Source organism: Tremella mesenterica (genome assembly GCF_000271645.1).
Source record: "Tremella mesenterica DSM 1558 unplaced genomic scaffold TREMEscaffold_1, whole genome shotgun sequence".
NCBI lineage: Eukaryota > Fungi > Basidiomycota > Tremellomycetes > Tremellales > Tremellaceae > Tremella > Tremella mesenterica.
In genome coordinates, this window is record NW_006711225.1 from 2,644,094 (window position 1) to 2,665,563 (window position 21,470).

The 21,470-nt window shown below is 48.0% G+C and overlaps 11 protein-coding genes across 11 annotated transcripts in view; 7 read left to right on the forward strand and 4 right to left on the reverse strand.

The window, feature by feature from the left end:
- Positions 1-70: 70 nt before the first annotated feature.
- Positions 71-860, forward strand: TREMEDRAFT_55994 (uncharacterized protein). Its single transcript, XM_007001005.1, has 3 exons — positions 71-181; positions 232-277; positions 520-860. Exons 1-3 carry the CDS (start codon positions 80-82, stop codon positions 765-767), a joined length of 396 nt encoding a protein of 131 aa, XP_007001067.1. The 5' UTR covers positions 71-79; the 3' UTR covers positions 768-860.
- Positions 861-1,129: 269 nt separating this feature from the next.
- Positions 1,130-1,584, reverse strand: TREMEDRAFT_58821 (uncharacterized protein; the record flags this gene model as incomplete). Its single annotated transcript, XM_007001353.1, has 2 exons — positions 1,130-1,216; positions 1,351-1,584. The coding sequence occupies 2 exons, from the start codon at positions 1,582-1,584 to the stop codon at positions 1,130-1,132; spliced, it is 321 nt and encodes a 106-aa protein (XP_007001415.1).
- Positions 1,585-2,058: 474 nt separating this feature from the next.
- On the forward strand, positions 2,059-3,761 carry TREMEDRAFT_58822 (uncharacterized protein; the record flags this gene model as incomplete). The annotated part of the gene is made up of 5 exons (XM_007001354.1): positions 2,059-2,143; positions 2,297-2,373; positions 2,430-2,468; positions 2,510-2,605; positions 2,712-3,761. The coding sequence occupies 5 exons, from the start codon at positions 2,059-2,061 to the stop codon at positions 3,759-3,761; spliced, it is 1,347 nt and encodes a 448-aa protein (XP_007001416.1).
- A 435-nt stretch (positions 3,762-4,196) lies between these two features.
- TREMEDRAFT_25761 (uncharacterized protein) lies at positions 4,197-5,316 on the reverse strand (the record flags this gene model as incomplete). Its single annotated transcript, XM_007000609.1, has 4 exons — positions 4,197-4,405; positions 4,587-4,704; positions 4,750-4,909; positions 5,114-5,316. The coding sequence occupies 4 exons, from the start codon at positions 5,314-5,316 to the stop codon at positions 4,197-4,199; spliced, it is 690 nt and encodes a 229-aa protein (XP_007000671.1).
- A 216-nt stretch (positions 5,317-5,532) lies between these two features.
- On the reverse strand, positions 5,533-7,597 carry TREMEDRAFT_36843 (uncharacterized protein). Its single transcript, XM_007000789.1, has 6 exons — positions 7,355-7,597; positions 7,070-7,170; positions 6,522-6,915; positions 6,395-6,472; positions 5,799-6,184; positions 5,533-5,730 (listed from the first exon to the last, which is right to left on the reverse strand). The coding sequence occupies exons 1-6, from the start codon at positions 7,421-7,423 to the stop codon at positions 5,565-5,567; spliced, it is 1,194 nt and encodes a 397-aa protein (XP_007000851.1). The 5' UTR covers positions 7,424-7,597; the 3' UTR covers positions 5,533-5,564.
- A 200-nt stretch (positions 7,598-7,797) lies between these two features.
- TREMEDRAFT_36845 (uncharacterized protein) lies at positions 7,798-8,679 on the forward strand. Its single transcript, XM_007000790.1, has 5 exons — positions 7,798-7,909; positions 7,952-7,988; positions 8,033-8,103; positions 8,142-8,185; positions 8,290-8,679. The coding sequence occupies exons 1-5, from the start codon at positions 7,855-7,857 to the stop codon at positions 8,566-8,568; spliced, it is 486 nt and encodes a 161-aa protein (XP_007000852.1). The 5' UTR covers positions 7,798-7,854; the 3' UTR covers positions 8,569-8,679.
- On the reverse strand, positions 8,642-11,105 carry TREMEDRAFT_41899 (uncharacterized protein). The gene is made up of 10 exons (XM_007000904.1): positions 10,964-11,105; positions 10,528-10,623; positions 10,408-10,484; positions 10,117-10,324; positions 9,832-10,073; positions 9,512-9,786; positions 9,314-9,465; positions 9,204-9,268; positions 9,038-9,161; positions 8,642-8,957 (listed from the first exon to the last, which is right to left on the reverse strand). Exons 1-10 carry the CDS (start codon positions 11,030-11,032, stop codon positions 8,751-8,753), a joined length of 1,515 nt encoding a protein of 504 aa, XP_007000966.1. The 5' UTR covers positions 11,033-11,105; the 3' UTR covers positions 8,642-8,750.
- Positions 11,106-11,543: 438 nt separating this feature from the next.
- Positions 11,544-13,145, forward strand: TREMEDRAFT_41900 (uncharacterized protein; the record flags this gene model as incomplete). Its single annotated transcript, XM_007000905.1, has 7 exons — positions 11,544-11,617; positions 11,671-12,098; positions 12,141-12,269; positions 12,313-12,425; positions 12,563-12,733; positions 12,804-12,961; positions 13,011-13,145. The coding sequence occupies 7 exons, from the start codon at positions 11,544-11,546 to the stop codon at positions 13,075-13,077; spliced, it is 1,140 nt and encodes a 379-aa protein (XP_007000967.1). The 3' UTR covers positions 13,078-13,145.
- A 200-nt stretch (positions 13,146-13,345) lies between these two features.
- On the forward strand, positions 13,346-14,093 carry TREMEDRAFT_58826 (uncharacterized protein; the record flags this gene model as incomplete). The annotated part of the gene is made up of 3 exons (XM_007001355.1): positions 13,346-13,768; positions 13,823-13,990; positions 14,040-14,093. The coding sequence occupies 3 exons, from the start codon at positions 13,346-13,348 to the stop codon at positions 14,091-14,093; spliced, it is 645 nt and encodes a 214-aa protein (XP_007001417.1).
- Positions 14,094-14,832: 739 nt separating this feature from the next.
- Positions 14,833-16,317, forward strand: TREMEDRAFT_58827 (uncharacterized protein; the record flags this gene model as incomplete). The annotated part of the gene is made up of 2 exons (XM_007001356.1): positions 14,833-15,234; positions 15,913-16,317. 2 exons carry the CDS (start codon positions 14,833-14,835, stop codon positions 16,315-16,317), a joined length of 807 nt encoding a protein of 268 aa, XP_007001418.1.
- A 5,028-nt stretch (positions 16,318-21,345) lies between these two features.
- TREMEDRAFT_58829 (uncharacterized protein) overlaps positions 21,346-21,470 on the forward strand; it is a gene marked incomplete at both ends in the record, with an annotated part of 1,523 nt that continues 1,398 nt past the window's right edge. The window contains one exon of the mRNA XM_007001357.1: positions 21,346-21,374. Coding sequence (XP_007001419.1) covers positions 21,346-21,374 — 29 coding nt within the window. The remainder of the gene's footprint in view (positions 21,375-21,470) is intronic.

Consider the following 21,470-nt stretch of genomic DNA (forward strand, 5'->3'; position numbering starts at 1 on the left):
TTTCAATTTCTTCCGCTGATGATGGGGAGACTTTAAGCTGAGGTGAGTGATGGATAACACAGACATTGACGACGACGACATGCCACATATAGTCAGGGGGATAGTGACGAGGACAGGGAAGATGGCGAAAACTATCACTGTATGTAGCGATAGGACATTAGAACATCCAAAATATCTCAAGGTGGGTAACGATCAGAGCTTCACGGGTTGCGAAGGGGGCTGACTGGTCAGCCTGTGACACGGACGACGAAATATTTGGTACATGATGAGAAAGAGGGTGAGTGCTACTCCTACCTTACCTTCATCCTCTTCACTCGGCATGTTCTGATATCGTCTAGTCATTTCACAGTTATTGCTGGTAGGCCCATTTGTTTTTTTTGGGGGGGGGGACCGAGGGGGCTTCGCTCATGACTAAGAGTGAGAGTGAGAATGAGGACGGGAGACTGGGGGATCGGAGATGTTGTCGTAGACGTCCGGGTATGATGACCGTAGGCGATGATATCCAGGCTTACCATACAGAGGCTCGGATAGGTGACAAAGTCACCATCATCCACGGCAAACCATTTTCCAAAAGAAAACATTTCAGATTACAAGATATCCTTCCATCCCATTCCAGATCTGGCCTATCCAACGCTTCTGCCCCCTCATCGTCGACGCCCCCAAGTTCTGCTCACCAAACGGAGACATCAGCTCAGGATAGTCTGTCGACGATCGTTCCTTCTTTAGGGGACACAGGGAAGACGGCGGAAGTATCAGGTCAGATATAGTCGGGGGTGACGGGGTGGATCTTGCATAAGTCATCTGATATCTCACACACATATCATTCCTTCTTCACCCAGCATGCATCTGACATCTCTTTTATATCTGACTCATTCACGAGCACTAACCGACGGTAGCTCTACATGTTTCATCTTCAATCCTCCTCCCTATCATTCAGACTCTCCGTCATACCTGTTCTCTTTGACATACCCTACTCACTTGCATCCCATTCTCTCTCCAATCCTGTTCCTAATCACTCGAGACCATCACCGCTCTTTCACCGCTTTTTTACCAAAGAGGATACGGACTGCTCCTGATACTCGTAGGGGAAGAAGGACAGAAGGTCAGGGCATATGTACACACGAAGGAATTACGAGAAAGTCTCGGATAAGACTTTGCGGATATTGTTTCGACCAGGTGTCAATTGGTTCTTACATTGAGACTCTGTCATTCCAGTCTACCATTAGCCTCATTCCACGTCCTTTTCTCTTTCTCTTCAACCACACTCTGAGTACGGCATTCGCCGTTGACTCAAGAGATAGAATTATTCTTCGATGGCTGACGTGAATGAAACATCTCTCGATGACTCACCTCTGACGCCAAAGCCCCCCAATCCATATTTTTATATCCAGTCTCCACTAACCTCCTCACTAACGCAGCTTTGGCTTCGTTATCCCATCCCCCGCTATTGGGCGAGGCTTTGACTTTCGGAGTACCACCTGGTGCTTTTTTGGACTTTTTGGAAGGAGTTTGAGGGGGTGTCGAGAGGTCGGGTTTGGCATCGGTGTCTGTTTCGAATGAAGAAGGTGAACGTTTGGTGGGCATGTTGGTTGTGAAGAGATGCAGATGGGATGACGAGAGATGAGTTGTATGGGAATAGAAAGGGTAGAGATACAGGTAACCAAGGACTACTTACTGTTGCTATGCAACGGTTTTATCCTTTGCGCCCTTGGTGATTGCCGTCAAGCTTACATATTCCATACTTGTATGTTGCAGTAGCCGGCTCGGCACTCAACGGCCAACGGGGTTTGTCAAACAACAATATAGTAGATCACAGGTTTGGTGCCAATATGTGAGAGGTAAATCTTGCGAGAATACAGTATGTTTGGTATAGGCCATCATAACCCCACGACCCAGGCTACGGGATATGGTCGCGGATGACGGAAGTGTGGAAGAACTGCCACATCCTGCCGCCACACTTGAAGCATCTTCTTCACAGCTCACTCACTCACTGATCACAACCCGCAAGTTCGCCAGTTCGGTCAATTTGGAAGAGTGACTTAGCATGACACAGGGGTCATGCCCCTTCCCCTACCCAATCTTCTCATACATCTCTCAGCCATCGTCCGACCACGTCTTCTCAGACCCGATATCAGAGTACCCAGTGAGTTCTCCTCTTCATCCCATATCCCCTTCCCGCTCGTACTACTACTACTCTCATACTATGTCCCAACTACCCCCATTCTGATCGTTCTCCGAGTAAATCTTGATGGTGAGAGAAAGAGCATGATCCGAGAGGTGTCAAGCTGACGAGAAGGTATCGCACATGTCGATTTCCGAGCTCTTCGCAAGCTCGGTTTCAACGCCGTGGTGATAGATAAAGATAATTGTCTTGTGAGCTCCTTTGCTTCACCGGTATATCGACCGCTGTGAAAAGTGTTGATACTCAGACATTACCTCAAAATGATGACTTGTATCCTCCTCTTGAGGTAAGCTATACTGACGCGTCATGCAATAGCTGATGACGCAGGAAGCTTGGAAAGAGTTGAAGAGGTCTTTTGATCCTGGTCGAGTGTTGTTAGTCTCCAATTCTGCGGGTACGAAGAAAGATCCTTCTGGTCTAGCTGTGAGTGGGAGAAGTGACTGCATCCTCCTCCTCACTGACGTCCCGTCACTTCAAATCACCACGAGTATATTTGAGCTAATTCGATTGTATGATGCTCATATTCCAGGCCGAATGCGTTACTCGTTCTCTACGAGCTCCTATCCTACTTCATCCCACTCCTAAACCAGCTTGTGCCCCTTTGATCATACAATACTTCCGTGGTCAACTCGGTCTTCCCCGCACTTCCCAAATCGCCATCCTGGACCATGCTCATCATGTGCAACAAGAAATCCACCAAGCTCTTGAACTGACTGAAGAAGTAATGGAATGGCGCGCACATTTCGACGGACCTTTACTTGGTCCTCCTCGTCAAACATTTGATAAGCTTGGGAAAGCCGAACGACCTGGTTCTGAATCTTTCCATCGGAAATCTCCTCCTTCTTCTTCACTTTCCCACACTACTCCAGTAACGGGAGGAGAAAAAGCTACCACCGATTCAACACTCCCGCTCTCGTCAGAAAGCGATACGAGGGGAATCATAGATGCAGCAGAGAAGAGGAAATTTGGGGAAAAGAAAGAAGAAGAATTGAAAATTTTAGTTATCGGTGATAGGTTATTCACCGATACTCTTTTAGCTTGGAGATTATCACTTCTCTTACCCCCATCGACCCTATCTTCATTACCAAATGTAATATCGATCCATACTGTCTCTCTACCCGAAGTGGATCAACAACTCGTACGTTTGTTAGAAACGATTCTATCTCTTGGCAAGCTGAAACCTACTCCACCGGGAATAAATTGGGAGAAATTTATTCGACCGACGGAGGATGACCTTACTCTAGTGGAGAGATTGTATCCCTCCATCAAGGGAATTAGTCTCGTTCATTTTCAACGGAAAATGGGTCGGAGTATGAGGACACTTTGGAGATGGGGTTTGGGGGCTTTTGGGTTGATTATCCGAGGTCTTAGATGGGGATGGAAGAGTGGGAAAACGGGGGTTACATGGGGTCAGCGTGAGATCAAGGGACGATATGAGGTTAGAAAAGGGGATGAATCGACTTCGGACATCTCTACTGAAAAACGGTCACCAACGATGGCATTGGTAAATGATGAAGCTACATCAGGGGAGAGGGGGAAAGGTTCGAATATACGACCACACCAACCGAGTGGTTTATGAGAACAGGTGTTGAAGTCAAAGGGAAGAGGTAGAGAATACAAGAGATGGAAGATCATCAATGCATCTTGCATATACTCATCTACACCTTTTCGATCGATTGATCATTATTGATTCTCCGCATCATCCCATTGTCCTTGGACAATTTCCGTCTCTGTCCATCCTGTAGGCTTGGGTACTTGACCCCATTGAATCATAGAGATGAATCGATCCACTTGATCTTCCTACCCTATCAGCCCTATCTTATCTTTATCTAACTATCATCTCATCTCATCCCATCCCATCATCTCACTTTTTCCTTTCCCATCTTTGATTCGTCTCTTCTCTTCATTGATCTGACCATTCACACTAAGCCTTTCACTTTTATTTCTACCCAGAGGACAAAAGAAGAAGTATATCTCGCAAAGGTGGCAATTCCCAAGATAGTAGAAGAGAAGACTAGTATGGTCTATATCGTCCATTAGGTCCAGAAAGATTTCTTCTCACCCTCCCATTTCCATCTTCATCTTCTTCCTCTTCATCATCATCGAAATCACCATCGGGCATGGAAGGTAAAAACCCAAAACCAAGTCCTTCGGAATCAGGATCAGGATCGATATTATCATGTAAAGCTGAACATTGTGATAAAGCTAGAAAAAGTGTTTGTACTTTTATTTCATATCAGCACAAATCCATTTCTTTTTCTCGACCCCTCTACTCCCCTTCTCTCCCTCTTCCCACCAACATGACATAATCACATTTCTTTTCATGGCTAGGCAAGATCAAGTAGAAGAATAGATATGAGATTGAGTAGGGAAGAAATGATAAAAGATTTGTGAGAATACTAACATTTATCTGAATCTACAAATATCTTGATTTCTCTCATTGGTGTGAATTCATTTCCCCCCTCCCCTTCTTCCCCATCCCCTTCCACATTCCCATTCTCATTTCCTTGCGCATGATCCACCTCATTGGAATTTTCTTCAACTCCATTTAAGCCATCTCCATTCACATGCCCATTCCGTATTTGAGGGGCGTCCGATTCGTCTATTTGACAATAAATGTGAGAAGGTGTTTCATCGGAAGAAGGAACCAAGGCGTGTAACGTTAATGCTAGGTATGAGAGGTTGAAACCTATTTTGGAAATGTCGAGTGGGATGAAAGCTACCAATCTGACATGAGTAAGGTTTTATTTATATGCCAACTACCATAATGCTGTCGAAGCAAGAGGATGTCATGGAAAAAGGTGGAATGGGTGAGGAGGGGAGAGTAGTATGGGATGAGATGAGAGAGACGAATGATGTACATGAATACAGAAGTCTAATAGCTGAGAGTCGAGTTAGGAATATGAAGGATACAGAGAAAATACAACGTACTCCTCTGTAACCCATAATTTCCCTTTCACCTTTCTATCCCATCCTTCCCATCCACCATCTTGCGGTTCCATTGAAATCTCAACTTCGTCCGCCCATCGTAATATCGGAGGAATATCAACGAAAGATCCTGGAGTGGAAGATGTCAATGCTGCGTGATCTTCTGGGGAGATATATGTTGGAGGTGTTGTTGCGGGGGATAACATCTCGATATGGGTCACTTAGCAGATTAGAAAGCTGGGAAGGAGTGGACGAAGTTTGGGAGAGTGGGGTGGAAATTTTGGTGCCGTCGGAATTGAACTTGGATTCGTTTGAGACGTCTTTCACCTGATTCAAAGGTCAATCAGTGGTCTAGTCGAAGGTTGACTTGAAAGCTACTTTTCTCTTGAAGCAAAGATCAGCTTGCAGCTTGCAGCTAGATACGATGCTGAAGTACATGCATACGTGTAAATACTTACGCTCCCGACTTCCAATAACATATATCACCATCCACCACCTCATAAGGTTTCCCCTGTTGTCGTAATTTCCCAGCCGCCTTGACCAGCGATTCTGACCCATGTTCTTTCAAATCGTTATACGCCATGATCTCACCGCAAACAAATTTATTCTCAAAGTCCGAGCTGATTGTCAGCGCCTCCACTTTTCATCTCAATGGGAGCAAGACAGAGAAAGAGGTTCTACAACTCACTGGATTACACCGGCCGCTTGAGGTGCTTTGGTACCCTTTCTGATCGTCCAAGCTCTCACTTCTTGTGGACCACAAGTGAAATATCGGATCAAATCCAAACTCGCATAACCAGCTGTGGTGATTTTTCCCAACGCGCTGGGATTGGCACGGGGCAGTCCAAGCTTTTCCGCCTCATCCAATTTATCCTCGTCAGACATATTAACTAGTCGCTCTTCCAATGCCACTGAGAAAGGTATAAGAAGGTCACCTGGGTTATTTTCATCAATCCACGCTTTGATCTTGGGAAGCCATTTGTTCTTCTTACGGACAAAGTCACGCTCGGACAGATTGACGAGATATGTGATGGGTTTGGCAGTGAGAAGGGTGAGACCGTTGATGACTTCGATCTGTCAAATCAGCCGGAGAATTCCTTTTCACTTCGACAAGTATCATATGACAAGTGTGGGTCTAGACGCGTGGAAAAGGGTGATAGATCAGATATTGCCTTGCTCTCATGGGTAATCGACGAGCTGGGTTTATAGAGCTTTGCGCTCGTTATCATCAGATATGTTGGGTAAGGAATATAGGTATGGTATATGTGAGGTAATCAGGCTTACCTCTTTGTTCGTCCACGTCCCTTTCCGTACATCCTTATTCTCTTCAGTCAAAAGGTGATGAATCTTTTCGACCGTAGCCTACATTGTCAGCTTGACTACTCTTGTATCAACACAAAATACCACTCACCAGCTCTTCTTTCCTCGCCTTGTCGGCCAAACTGACACTACCCAAATTCCGACTGTTCTTTCTCAAGGCATCCAACGCTTTCTCGACCCATTCGATATCCTTCAGTCTCAGTTCAGTGCTAATGATGGCCATGTCACGTAATGGGTCCACATCACCTTCCACATGGATGACCTCGGCATCATCGAACGCTCGGACCACTTGGAAGATACCGTCCACTGCTCGGACATGGGACAAGAAAGCGTTACCCAATCCGGCCCCGGTAGAGGCGCCAGCGGTGAGACCGGCAATATCGATACAGGTCAAGAAAGCGGGGACTTTGGATGAGGGTTTGTACAATTGTACAAGCCAGTCGAAACGTTCGTCGGGGACAGGGATACGTGCTTCTTCGGGGTCGCTGGATGTCAAAATGAGAACTTCTCGGTGCATGGCTTCCGTGATGGCAGTCTTTCACGTCTGCACAGAAGTACATCTTTCTTTGAAGTTTCAAGAAAGCTCTTCACATAATGAGTAAGACCGAGACCGGAATGGAAATCAGAGGAAACGCTCACATAGTAGCATAAGGGAAATTGGCAGCTTTGCCCAAATCAGTCTGTGAGAGAGTGTTGAAGAATGATGATTTCCCAACGTTGGGTAATCCGACTATACCGATCTATAAGATCAGCTCATTCACATAATTCACGACAATCTCTCTCCCTACTCCTCATTCTCTTCGATTCCACCCTTCCAGCGAGCTGGTTGGTGGTTCCCGCGACGACTTCTTCAATATAGAACATAGTAGGGCACGACTCGACGTGAAGCACAGACCCTACATAGCTATAATGAGAGCAACTCACTTTCAAGTTATTACTTGGTCTACCCAGTATGACCTTCTTCACTTCTTCTTGTTTCTTTTTAGGTGGCATCTTCCCTTTCTTCTTTGTCTTTAAGTACGCTGATGTGAAAAACGATTTCCGTTGGGATACACTTTGCTCTGTCGTTAAGAACTCCCAGCAAGATCCTGGTATGTAATGATGTCGTGAAGGCAATGAGGCTCGAGTTTTCAAGGAAATGGGAATGTACGACAAGAGGGAAGGACGCATATACTTGGGTCGAAGACCCAAAACTTGAGAACCTTTGGATGAAGAAGAGTTTCGACTGCGCGCCTACCGGAAAGCTAGTATACTGCCACAACCCTGCGGGCCTATCTGTACCAAACTGTGGGGCTCCGTCCTCACCACACTCCCTTGATGCACGCCTTCCTGGGTTGTCTCTCCTTCTTGAATCGCTCGCTATATCGCTATATTATCCTGCTCTGCATACATCTGCTCTATATACATCTCTGAAGGACCGTAAAATGACTGATCTTGATCCAGAGATACTTCATAAACTCATTCAAGCAGCCTTCGAAGGTACATTCTGTCTCATCTACCCAAACAAGGCTGATGTCACAGGACGAGATCAAGCGTATGCTCCTTATTCTCATTTCCGGTGAGCGGCTTCGTTTATCCCGTGATGTACAAACTTATTATCAGAGTGGGAGCAGCACTACTAACACGAGACGGAATGATGATCAACGGATGTAATGTCGAGAATGCTTCTTATGGTATGTCTTCTCGAGGAGAGAAGAATATTGATGAGTAGGCGGAGCGATATGTGCAGAGAGAACAGCTGTGGTGAAGGGTGTAGTAAATCTTTTCTCTCTATTCCCCCTACTTCGATCAACCGAAGACAACACGTCTCCGCAACCCTTTACACCAAATATCAACTGATGACTTGCGCTGATATACAGTCATCTGGTCACAGAGACTTTGTAGCTTGCGTAGTAGCCTCTGACGTCCCCTCGCCTTCGATATCTCCTTGTGGTATATGTCGTCAAGTGCTGCGTGAATTCCTCCCATTATCCGCCCCGATCTACATGATATCCTCAACCTACCCTTACAATTCACCAACACTGCCATCATACCTCGGCAAAGATAACGTGGAGGAAAGGCAAATGATTGTGAAAATGACGCTGGAAGAATTGTTGCCCATGAGCTTTGGTCCGGATCAATTACCACAATCAGGTTGATTAGGCCCCGGTGTATAGTTAGTGCTGTCTAAGCCCACATGGTAGCCATCAGTCGCAGTACATCATAGATTGTCACAACCGATAGAGAGAGATGCAATGTGCATGATACGCATAGCCCTTTTCCGAAGAAAACAGCATGTTACATTCCGTGACCTACACATGATGTCGTGGCAGCGTATCGCCTAATGATCGATGATACTGAGATTACCGGTGATCAACTTTCCTTCCAGGTTGGCGTTATCCGGAATCATGATCTTGCTACCCTCATTGGCAACGATGATGCACGTCCCCGCCAGTCGTACACCCTTACCGAACCAAACGTCACCCGAGACGGTGAGATGATCGAGCTCGCTGATGTACGGGATCGACTTGAATCGTTTTTCGAAGTTCTGCAATGTCAACGTGTGTACTATATGCCGTGCATGCCATATTCTTGAGTAAGTTCGGGAAACGGAAAGGGCGAACTCACCGCGACCTTTTTGAAATGATCACCGAGTTTTACAACAGGTGTACCACCAAACTCTCTGGATTTGTCCATCGTCAGTACACCGTGCTCTAGATTGTACAACTTGGATTTGATCAAGAGAAGATCCCTGTGTCGTCAGCGACAACCAGTTGGGCGATGCAACACCCACGAGCAAGATTTGACCGGTAAGAAACGGCTACGAGGGACATTGATACCGATAGCACTGTCAAAGTGCTGTAAAATCAACAATCACGATCGATGTTCGGCGTTAAAGCTCACCTTGATGGCCGCACCAATGGCAGTCTCGAGCTGGATTACAGCCTGGCCGCTGTCGGTCACTTTGTTGTTGACGATGATCTCGAGCGATAGAGCGTCCTCGTCCATGATCCTCTTGATCGCGCGGAGGTTGACCCAAATGTTATTGGTGTTGACTGGACATGGTCAGTGATCAAGTAGAATATTTTGAGGCCGACGAACAAATTTTGAATTTGCGAGTGGAGCAAAACTCGTCGAGATGATCCTTAGGCACCTGAGCCACCTCGAGCAATCGTGGCTTGCCCTCGTAGTCGATGATAGTACCGCCTTTGATATCCGCCTTGGTCTTATCTGTGACCTCCATTACATATTCTGCCTGAGAATCGATCATCGTCTGGAGGATGTTCAGATCGACGACAGCGCCGAGGTTGTCGACATTGGAGATGAAGATGTACTCCTTGCCGGATTCTATAAGTTGGTCCAGCAGTCCACAATTTCTCAGATATTAACACGGGCACGACTGATTGTAGTTTTGGACTTACGTCAGGGCGTCGAAGATATCTCCGTGACCAGGGGGATACCAGTTGGCTTTGTCATCCGAGGCATGTTTGGGGCAAGGAAGCAATGACTCCTTGTCCACTCGCGGATAGCGAGATTGATTGAAAGTGAGAATGTTGATGTTGTGGTTCTGATACTTTTGAATGATACGCGCAGTGTCATCGGCCGTGTTGAAGGAGTTCATGAGGATGAACGGCACATTGACATTGTATTCAGAATTTAGATGCTGCTCCATAAGCTCCACCACCTCTGTCGCATGTAGCACTCACTTCGATCTGTCTCACTGACAAGTCGAGGAACGTCATGCCCTCTCTCACTTCAATGATCGATTTCGGGCCGACACACCCCATGGTCGTGCCCAGACCACCGTTGAGCTTGAGCACAGCCAGTTTGTTGAGGATGGAGGCATCGACATCTTTCAACTGCTTGTATGCACGAACTTGCTTGGGATTGGGAGGGTTGATCTTATCCCAGTCACTTGAAATCAGCATGCTTGATACGAACATGGCATATATGATTGATTCCCCAGATTTCCTACAATGACAGATTGAGTGACTCACAGCTTTTCGCCTTTGGCCCGCTCGATTAAAAATCGGTTGAAGAGTAAGAAGAAGCTCTCCATCTCGGCTTGAAGGATCTTTTATCTCAGCGGGTGCATATAACTTCGCTGAAAGACTCACCTTCTTTGCAGCGGGATCGGTCTCTTCAGCCACCATACGGTTGAGCTCATTCCGCATCGTCTTGGCGGCCACACCAGTGGTAGCTGATTTGAAGTCCTGCAAGTCGTTCGACATGTTGATAGAGTGTAGATGACGAAGGAAAGAGAGGATGATGCCAGGCATATATGATTACGAGAAGTGAGAGGAGTGGCGCACAGGCCCCGAGAAGAGAGGGGGGAAGGAAGGTACCGGTGGATGCACAGCAACCCCGGGAGAAGCATTCATATCAAGACAATCGGAAGCGTAGGATTGACAGATGGATCAATCGAGGCGTCAAATCACGAAGAGACAGACAAGCGGCAGGCGGACAAGCAGCAAGGGAGAGTGCGTGTTATAAAGCAGAAAAGAAGCATCGCATCAGCCCCACCTCCAGTAGCGAACGTGTGCGGAAACTCACGACAGCCGAATGAAGACGTTGCCTCGCGGCAGCCTCGGCATCAGCCAGAGGCTGTTGAAGGGTAGACATGGCGAGGGAATGCGTTTTGAAAGAAAGACTTTGGGTTAAGTATGCAAAGGTTCAAGATGAAGATGGTGGGGCAAAGGAGGAATGAGTTGGAGACTGGACGCGAGGGGGCCGTCTTCCGTCATCGACCCAGGGTGGTGGCGAACGTGGTCGGCGGTTCCCATTGTGGCACCTTGATAAATAAACGCACGCATGAGAATCGAACGCAGGTGCTTTGGGTCACTCGCCTCACCTGCTTTGTAATATAATGCTAAACAAAACTTCTTTACAACCAAGCGCTTATGGTGGAGGGGTTAACATACTTCTTTCGGGAAATTACGTAATGCGAAATTAGAAGTGGTCCCCGGTTCGAATCCGGGTGAGCGCCAATTTTTGCGTTTAGTTCTTTTTCGTCTTCACGAGTAGAGTAGGCCTACTCGAGTACAGTATTTCGAGCCAATGCCGGTCATCTACGGAGTGATGACCTCAACATCTATGACCTCATCCAATCTACCCAGTGGTCAGTGGAGTGGACATGTTCCGGCAAAGTAGACGAACGATCCATGTCCTCCGAGACCAACCCACGCCTTCCCTCGAACGACTCTCCAAGTGAGTAGTCTTCTCCTGTCGACATCACCTGCTCGTGTACACTGACGCCGTAGAAGAGCACGTCTATTGCCGTCTAGTCCTATCGAGCTAGAGACCTCTTCGTCCTCTCGGATTCTCTCTTTCCCTCCCTCTCACGCCTTGTCATCATGGTCCGCCCCACCTCGCACCTTGCTCCTAGTACAAAAACCGGACGACTCACGGGTTCGATCCACAATGGAATCCGTTCTTTCACATCTTACCACCCGATATCCTCATCTCCGGCTAATAGTTGAGCCTCATACAGCCCGAGACCATCCGGAATTCCATGACCTGACTGTTGTGGAGAAGGAAGACAGGGCTCTATTGGGATTGCATACGGAATTGATTTTGACTCTGGGAGGAGATGGGACTGTACTTCATGTTTCAAATTTGTTCGGACAAGGAGAATGTCCTCCTGTTTTGTGTTTCTCCATGGGAAGTCTGGGATTCTTACTACCATTTCGTATGTTTTCACTTCCTTATCGATCAGAGACTAAGGGTGCAGATATTGATTCCTTGGCTGAGGCTTTACATACGACATTGACTGGTCCGGTCCCCGTGTTGAACCGTATGAGATTGGCATGTACTCCGGTGTCGGCTTCGGGAGAAGTGCTGGATAGATGTTCGGACATGAGTGAGTGAAAATCGAATGTGATTGATAAGACTGACGGAAGTAGTCGGAGATGCCGGTTGGCAGGTCATGAATGAGGTCACGCTTCATCGAGGAGGTCAAAGACCTTTAGTGGTGGTTGATGCGTACTTTGACGGACAACATCTTACAGAGGCGGTGGTGAGTTCTCCTTCCTCAATCCTTTCTTCTACTTCACAAAACAAATTTTCAGTCCATGACTCCTCGTTGCCTCGCCCGACAACATGTGGTACGGGTTGTCGGGAGAGTTTATTCCATTGACTGACACATCCTTCCAGGCAGACGGTCTCCTTCTCAGCACCCCGACCGGTTCGACCGCTTACTCGCTCGCTGCCGGAGGGCCTATATCACACCCCGAGACCGACGCTTTTCTCCTCACTCCCATCGCACCACGATCGTTGTCTTTCCGGACTGTTATCCTCCCAGGTAGAGGAGTTGTCAAACTACAGGTGAGTGTCGTCACCCTTTCTACATTGCTTCCACCGCGTATGAATGATATGAAGTCACACTGATCCGTAGGTGTCTGACCGTTCTCGAGCCCCGGCTGAACTCTTGGTGGATGGACGTGAAATCTGTATGCTACACTCTGGCGAATCGGTGATCATCGCAAAGTCCCCATTTCCCATTCCATGCATCGAAAGGTCTGAAGGAGGTAACTCTTGGGTCAGGGATATCAAGTGAGTTCTTGCTCCTGATCTAACATGTGTGTTCAGTGTTGATCACCAGCTCTTTGTTACAGTTCAATGTCGGGTTCCGGAATAAAAGTTTGGCACCTGGAGGTTCTGGTGATTGAAGGGATATGGACGTATAGCGGGTATCTTTGATCTAAGTATATCGATAATAATGACAGCCATGCATGTTATTCTCCCTTGGAGCCGCCCTTTGATCCTCTGATGTCGAGATGGAAATGTATCTTACGTTTTGCCCGCTGCCGCGCTGCCGGTAAGGGTCCGTGTACACCTCGGCCGGTTATCTCATTTTGACCACCTTTAAACATCATCACGGTCAACTTTTCTTATTACATTTTCTCCATCATCCCATACATTATCCTACTCAAAACCATGAAAGACTCTGCTCTACTTGCTGCACTTGCAGACTGTCACAAAAGTACCCCACCAAACCGCCCCAACTTCTCGGAAATTGCTCGACAACACCAGATCAATCGCCGTACCCTTCAGCGCAACTATGATTCCTCCTTGCAACCTCAACTTGTCTCTGTTGACCACCGAGCTCTTCTCACAGAAGCCCAAGAACAGGTGCTACTAGAGCATGTGGAAAGCTTGGGGAAAAGACACCTCTATCCAACACCAGCAATCCTCCGGAACATGGCTGCCGAGATCATTAATCACCGACCAAGTGCTAGTTGGGCTAGCAAGTTCATCAAGAAGCATGAAGGGAGGGTAAAGTGTATGGTCATTGGAGGAATGGAGGCTTCCCGTCATGCTGCAGAGTACAGGCCAGCGTTTGAGGATTATTTTGACCAAGTGAGTCTACTACACACACCCCTCATTATCTTTGAAGCGGCTGATGATGTTCAGTTGGAATCTAGGTGTGATGATCTTAACATTGGGCCAACTGCTATATACAATATGGATGAGAAGGGATTTATGATGGGAAGGCCAAACAAGCAGCACAGAGTTGTGCCAGTGGAGGAGGCAAATAGGGAAGGGGGACCACTGTCCCGGGTGGATGGAAGTCGAGAGTGGGTTAGTCTCATTGCTTGCATTTGTGCCGATGGTACTGCTCTCAATCCAGCCATTATCTGTCACGAACTACGTCGTGACACCTCGATTACTCCACCAACAATGACCCTCCTTTGGCCATCAAAACCCCATCACGCCTTAACCTCTTTACTCTACACGTAACTCAGGACTTCTGACACCAAGTACGGCGAAGTTAGACGGGGTTAGGCTAAGTAGGGACAATGGGAGCAGAAGTACGGCGATGTTAGGCGGGGTTAGGCTAAGTAGGGACAATGGGAGCAGAAGTGCGGCGATGTTAGGCGGAGTTAGGCTAAGTAGGGACAATGGGAGCAGAAGTGCGGCGATGTTAGGCGGAGTTAGGCTAAGTAGGGACAATGGGAGCAGAAGTGCGGCGATGTTAGGCGGAGTTAGTCGAAGGAGGAAGAGGATGGCCGAGGGCTCGGGGAAGTTGGACGAAGTGCGTTGAAGTACGTCAAAGCGCGAGAGGGTTGGATGAACGTCTAGGAGGAGTAGATAATATTAGCTGAGAAGATCGCTGAAGTTCTTCAGCGATCCTTGATTGTTGTCAGTAGTAAAAGACAGATAGAGATAGCTATAAATCAAGATACATCGCCATCAGTAGATCAAAACCCTAGTTAGAGTAACTACGCCGAAGTACGCCGTAGTTACACCCCTTTCGACGTCTGCGCCCTCCTGGTTGGGTGAGACATCGACTCAGAGCGTGAAGTTAGCCGAGGTTCGTCGACCGTCGGTCTATTAAGAAGTAGTTGTTCGACGGCCGTGACAGTATCAAGGATCGCTCTTACCGACGACCCGTGCGAACCTCGGAGAAGTACGAAGATATTATGGAACCAGAAAGGAGAGTTACGCGAGGCATGAGTAGGGATGGAGACAGGATGGAAGAGAACGAGAGGAGAGCATTGGAGGAGCTTAGCAGAGCAATGGGGCAGGACCTTGGAGTGGAGGATAGTGCGGGGGGATCAATTCAAGGAGATGAGTTCGTTCCACCGGTGCCTTCTAACCCTCCTTCTCCTCCGTCTAATGCTCTCCCACCTGTGGGATCCCCACTTGGATCAGACCAAACCCCACGCCCAAGAGAAAACACTGGAAGTACGGCGAACTTGGGAGAAGAAGGAACACAAGGGGTGGTGTTGGCCTTGATGCAGATGGTGGCGAATATGAACAAAGACATGATGGAGGAGAGAAGGCGTAGGGAGGAATGGGAACAGAGAAGAGAAAGGGATACAGTGGGCGGGATTGCAGAAGGGATATCAGAAGGAGTGAGGTACGCCATGGGACGGCAAACTTCGGCGACCCCAAGCGTAGTGGGCGAACAACGGAAGGGGATAAAGCTACCTAACCCAGACCTCTGGAGAGGAGATCGGAACAAGTTAACCGCCTTTCTGTCTGAGTGCGACGTACATTTCGAATTGAACTCTCATCTTTTCCCCGACGACACTAAGAAAGTCTTTTTCATGATCTCTCATCTACGCGAAACACCTCTTCTTGCAGTGCAGCCCGATCTATCCAAAAGACCTCTTCCTGAGTACCTCACGACACACGATCAGTTCGTTAAGTACCTCAAGACTAACTTTGGTGATCCAGACGAAGAAGGAACTGCGGCCCGACAACTTAACGACCTCAAGCAAACCGGGTCTGCTTCGGACTACTTCTCCGCCTTTCAGCGACATGTTGCGATCCTCAAGTGGTCTGATGATGGAAACCTAGTTGACCGAGCCAAGAAAGGACTAAAATCGCACCTTCTAGATGAAATCGCAAGACACGGTAGATCGTTTGGGACTGTAAAAGAGCTATTGGAGTTTGTGATTCCCTTGGACAACCGCCTGTGGAGGAGACAAGTGGAGAAGGAGGCAGAGAGGAAAAGGGAAGGAGGGATAAGGACAACGACAGTGGTGGAAAGTCAGAGGACGGAGAAGAAAGAAGAGAAGAAATGGGAAAAGGGGCAACCTTCGGCGCAGGGTGGTGCCCAGGCGGCTATGATGTCGACGGTGGTAAAGAGTACACCGCCAAACATCGACGAAGTTCGCCGAAGATGGCCTAGGCCGAGCTCCGATCTGAGGGAGACAAGGAGGAAGGAGGGGAAGTGTACCGAGTGTGGTGAAGCAGGACATTGGCTGAAGGAATGCCCTGTAAGGGAGGCTAAGGTTAAGGTTGGACTGTTGCCTCCATGGGGGGAGAAGTTCGGAGAACGTGGTGGAGGATCGGGAGGGAACGCAGTACCTCTCGGACAGAGGAGGAACTTGAATGCGGTTGGAGGAGAAGTAGATTTGGAAGAGGACCAGGGAAAAGAAGAGGACCTGTCGCAGTAGGCGAGGCTCGGCGGGTCCGCCATATTCTCTCGGCCACCATTCCCAAACCCATAAAAGAAACACAGCTGATGGAGCCAGAGGATTGTGAATACAAAAATACACCACTCAGTACCCCTTGTTCATGCAATGTCGATAATCATCTCCTCATCCCTTCCGTTTCCAGAGATCAACCTAAATCGGACATTTTCATTAATGGAATGAAGCTAACTACGCTCTGGGACACCGGGGCTACTTGTTCATATATAAGTCCTAGAGCGGCGACGAAGATAGGCGCAGAAAGGAGACAATATCAGGTGAGCGTACCCGTTCACATGTTCGACGGCTCGGTGAGTGTCGCGGGACCTATCACCGAGTTTGTCGAAGTCGGATTTAGTTTGACGAAGGACGCCGAAGTGCGATCTGTTCGTCTCGATGTAACAACGCTCTGCGACGCAGATGTTGTGATAGGGTGGGATTGGATGAGGAAGGAAGGGGTTGTCCTTGATGGAAGAGACAACTCGGTGAAATTTCCCATCCCAGCCTCACCAAGTGCGGCGAAGTTAGCGGCCATAGGGCTGCCGACTCCGACGGACGCGATAGATCTCCGAGACAAAGATGACCAGGATGAACTGAGTCCGGAGGAACAGGAGGAATTGTATCAGGTGGTTCCTGAACAATACCACTCGTTCATTGATGTTTTTAACCCAAGGAAGGGAGGTGAAGAATTACCTCCCTCGAGGGGCTATGATCTGGAGTTTGATCTTAAGGAGGGGGCGAACCTGAAGGTTGCTCCACTCTACTCGCTTGGAGAAGATCAGAGAAGTGCGCTGAGAGACATCCTAGATCGCGAAATATCGGCCGGAAGAATTCGACCCAGTAATTCGCCCTATGGATCACCGATGTTCTTGGTACCGAAGAAAGCAAAAGGTCAATGGCGAATGGTCATTGACTACCGAAAGTTAAACGAAGCAACGATACCCGACGCCTATCCACTGCCTCTGATCGGTCAGATAACCGAAGAGCTAGGAAAAGCGAGGTACTTCAGCAAGTTAGATCTGATTGGAGCTTATCAACTCCTACGGGTAAAGGAAGGACACGAACACCTGACGGCGTTCAGAACTCAGTACGGTATGTTCGAGTCTCTTGTTGTTCGAGATGGTCTGCGAAATGCTCCTGCTGTATTCCAGCATTTCCTAAATGAAAGCTTCAGAGAACTGTTGGGGAAAGGAGTAGTTGTCTATATAGATGATATACTCATCTATGGTCAGACGTTGGAAGAATTGAGAGGAACTACGGCGAAGGTATTCGAAGTTCTTCGAAGGTCGAATCTGTTCGTCAAGGCTAGTAAGTGCGAGTTTGAAAAGGACTCGGTAGTCTTCTTGGGTTTTGTGGTCTCACGGGAGGGAGTTTCTAGTAATCCAGAGTACATCGACGCTGTTGTGTCTTTTCCCCGTCCCAAGAACCTAAGAGAGAGCAGAGGATTTATGGGAGTCGTTAGTTATTATCGGCGTTTTGTCCCCAACTTCTCTAGGATTGCTAAACCGATCAATGACCTCACAAGAAAGGATGTACCGTTTGTCTGGGGTATGGAGCAGGAAAGAGCTTTTAAAGAGTTGAAGGATAGAATGTGTAGGGCCCCGGTATTGGCTCACTTTGATCCCTCGTTGAAGACATTACTACAGACAGATGCCTCGTTCTTCGGGTGGGGTTTCATAATATCGCAGGTGAACGAGTTAGGACAAGAACATCCGGTAGCGATCGAGTCAGGAGCGTTTCAAGCGGCGCAGTTAAACTACACGGTAGGCGAGAAGGAACTACTAGCTATCGTTGAGGCTTTCAGAAGAAGGAGACACTTACTGTTACAGGTAGAAACTACAGTTCTCACGGACCACTTGAACTTGACATACTGGATGGAACCGAAGCAGTTAAGCCCGAGGCAGGGCAGGTGGGTCGAAGAGCTTTCTAACTTTAGGTTTAAGATGGTGTATCGACCTGGGAGACAAGCTACACTGCCGGATGGACTATCGAGAAGAGCAGACTACCACTCTGGAAAAGGAAGTACCATGGTGCAGGAGAGCAACCTTATTCAAGGGTTGCCGAAGTTCGACGAACTCGACGGCACTAGCTCTGGGTTACAACACCTACTTCGTGCTTTGCAAGGGACGAAGGAAGTAAGAGAGAATGACCTTATTAATCCTATGGATTTGGTAGTTGGAATACAGGAAGACGAAGAGGTGGAGGAGGTTAGAGAAGAATTACTGGGGGTAACCTGTGCTAAGTGCTCTCATCTGACATGTCACGATAATGTGCAGGAACCAGAGTCGGTCACCGAACTACGCCGTACCTCGCGGTCCCCCTTAATACTTCGTGGGGGATGGAATTCAAGAGGGTTCCTCACGTTCGATGGTCGAACTTATGTGCCGAACTACGCCGATGCTCGACTAAAGATAATGAAGACGCGGCATGACTCGGTCCTAGCGGGTCACCCAGGCTCAGCGAAGACTCTCGAGCTAGTCCTACGGGACTACGTTTGGGTTGGAGTAAGGAAGGATGTTGAAGATTACATCGCTGGATGTGCGGTGTGCCAGAGAGCAAAGACTAACAGGCAGAGACCCCATGGAGAGCTTAAACCACTGGAAGTGGCTACGAAGCCATGGTCCAGCATTTCGATGGATTTCATTGAAGAGCTCCCGAATTCCCATGGATACAATTCCATCTTAGTAGTGGTGGACCGGTTGACCAAATGGGCCATTTTTATCCCGACTACGACGAAGTTAACCGCAGCTGGCCTATCCGAGTTGATAATGGACTATGTGGTAGCTCAGCATGGGCTACCAGAGAACATAGTGTCTGACAGGGGATCGAAGTTTACCTCGAAATTTTGGAAGAACTTGACCGATAGTCTCGGGATAAGACTACATCTCTCTACTGCATATCATCCGCAGACTGATGGACAGACTGAACGAACCAACCAGTCCTTAGAGCTCTACCTTCGAATCTTCACTTCTTATCAGCAGAACGATTGGTCGAAGCTGCTTGCTCGAGCTAGCTTCGCCTTATGAGACATCAGTCATCTCTATGAGATCCATACGAGATCATCCCAAGACAAGAGACAACTGTTACGGGGTAACAACGAATCGAGAGGACTCTATCGAGTTCGACGGATTAGGACAGAGGAAAGCGGGAGTTGGAGGCAGTGCTGCAGTAGGTAGGGACGGGTTTTCCCCTTTCGAGATTTTCCCCACTGGGTTTGCTCAAAGCGGTTTTTCACCTGTCCGAGTATGTACATGGACGCTTGCAGTAGGACTGAGAAGAGGAGACGGATACCTGTAGACAGTATATAGTACAATCAGCAAAGTACCAACTTTGCTGATTCTTCAATATCATTCTTTGGCTACATCGATTGCAGAGGAGACACGATCCATTAGCACCAGAGCCCCTAGATTTCCACGAGACCTCCATCGAGTTCGACCCAACCTGCGACCTAGTCGTCGTGTTTCCAGTACCGTTACAAGTTGAAGAATCAACCTTACGCACCTTGGGTCGAATCGGAGAGTACTGTATGCTCACCAGAGGGAAAGCGCGAAAAATGATACCAGAAAAAGAGGAGTTGGAACAAGGGCTGGTCCCAGAGGAAGAAATACCAACAAGTTCTTCGAGAAGTACCATTTCACATGATCTCACTTCTACTACCACTACCCCAGATCCGCTAAATGAATTATCGCAGCAGTTGTCACAATTGTTAGCCATTATGACGATGCAACAGAAAGAACAAAATGCATTAAGGGAAGAACTGGCTACGATGAAAGCTGACCGACAGAACCAACAGATACTCACATCGAAAGGGGCAAGTTTGATCGAAGTCGAAGAAAACAAGCCGTGTTTGGAGCCAAAACTTACCAACAACGAACGAACAGGAAGAACCAGGTGTGCGGATCCACCTACCTTCAGTGGAGAACGAGGAGAATTGGACAACTTCCTTGCAGCATGTCACATGAACTTCGAATTCAAAGGGGCAGAGTACGCCACCGATCGCAGAAAGATCCTGTTCATGTACGGGTATCTTCGAGGCACCCCTCAAATGCTTATAACCCCGGCCATAACCAATCCAAGTATATGGAATTCGACCGAATGGCTAGAGAGCTACGACAAATTCATCCAGCATTTACGAACTCAATTTGGAGACAGTAACATGGCAGGTACGGCTATGAGGAAATTGCAGGAGTTAAGACAGACGGATACGGCCGCCGAGTATTTTGCCAACTTTGAACTTTGGTCCACACACCTTGGAAAGGTACCAGATGCAATGAAAATCGCCTCAGCCATACAGGGCCTGAAGGAAGAGCTACTGAAGGTGGTAGTGGTAAATAACACCGACCCTCGAACCAAATCGGACTGGATCTATTTCAAACAGCATGTGATAGGGACTGAGGAGAACCAACGGATGGCTGAAACGATGATTGCAGCGAATCGATGGGCTGCTAGACGCAAACATGAGACGACCTGGCTTCCCCCTCGATCGAATTCGATGCGATTGGATACTAGTTTGCCCAACCCGGTAGAGCGCCACTCACAATCGACTGGTAGAGGACCCTTGCCCGGTGGAAAACCAGGGATGATGAATTATGGTCTACCAAATGACCCTCCGGTCACTTGGACAGAGGACGGAGGACGTCTCAGCGAGAACGAAATGACTTGGAGGAGGGAGAACCGACGTTGTCTCAAATGTAGAAGTCCAGAACATTACGCCAACAACTGTCCAAATGGAGGAAATACGAGAAACAACATTAGGGGATCCCCAAACCCGCATAGCTCACCGATTCCTAGTGGATCGAACTCGATCCCAACTGGATCCAAAGGGCCATTAGTTCGAGGAATGGCGGTGACCTTTGAAGAAGAGGGAAACGACTACCTGGCCTAAGTGATGCGACCACTTGCGGCCAGGATCTGCCCGGATCGCAGAAAATTCAAATACCAATAGATCTCAGTAATGACTCGGCCATAATATATATAAAAATACAAACAAAGAAAGATACCCTACAGATTGGAATGTTAATCGATACCGGGGCTACAGGAAGGTATGTGCAGCCGGCCTGTCCATTATACCATCTATTCCCAAAGAAACAATATCAGGTACCACGAAAAATTAGGTTCCTGGATGGAACTACCGCGAC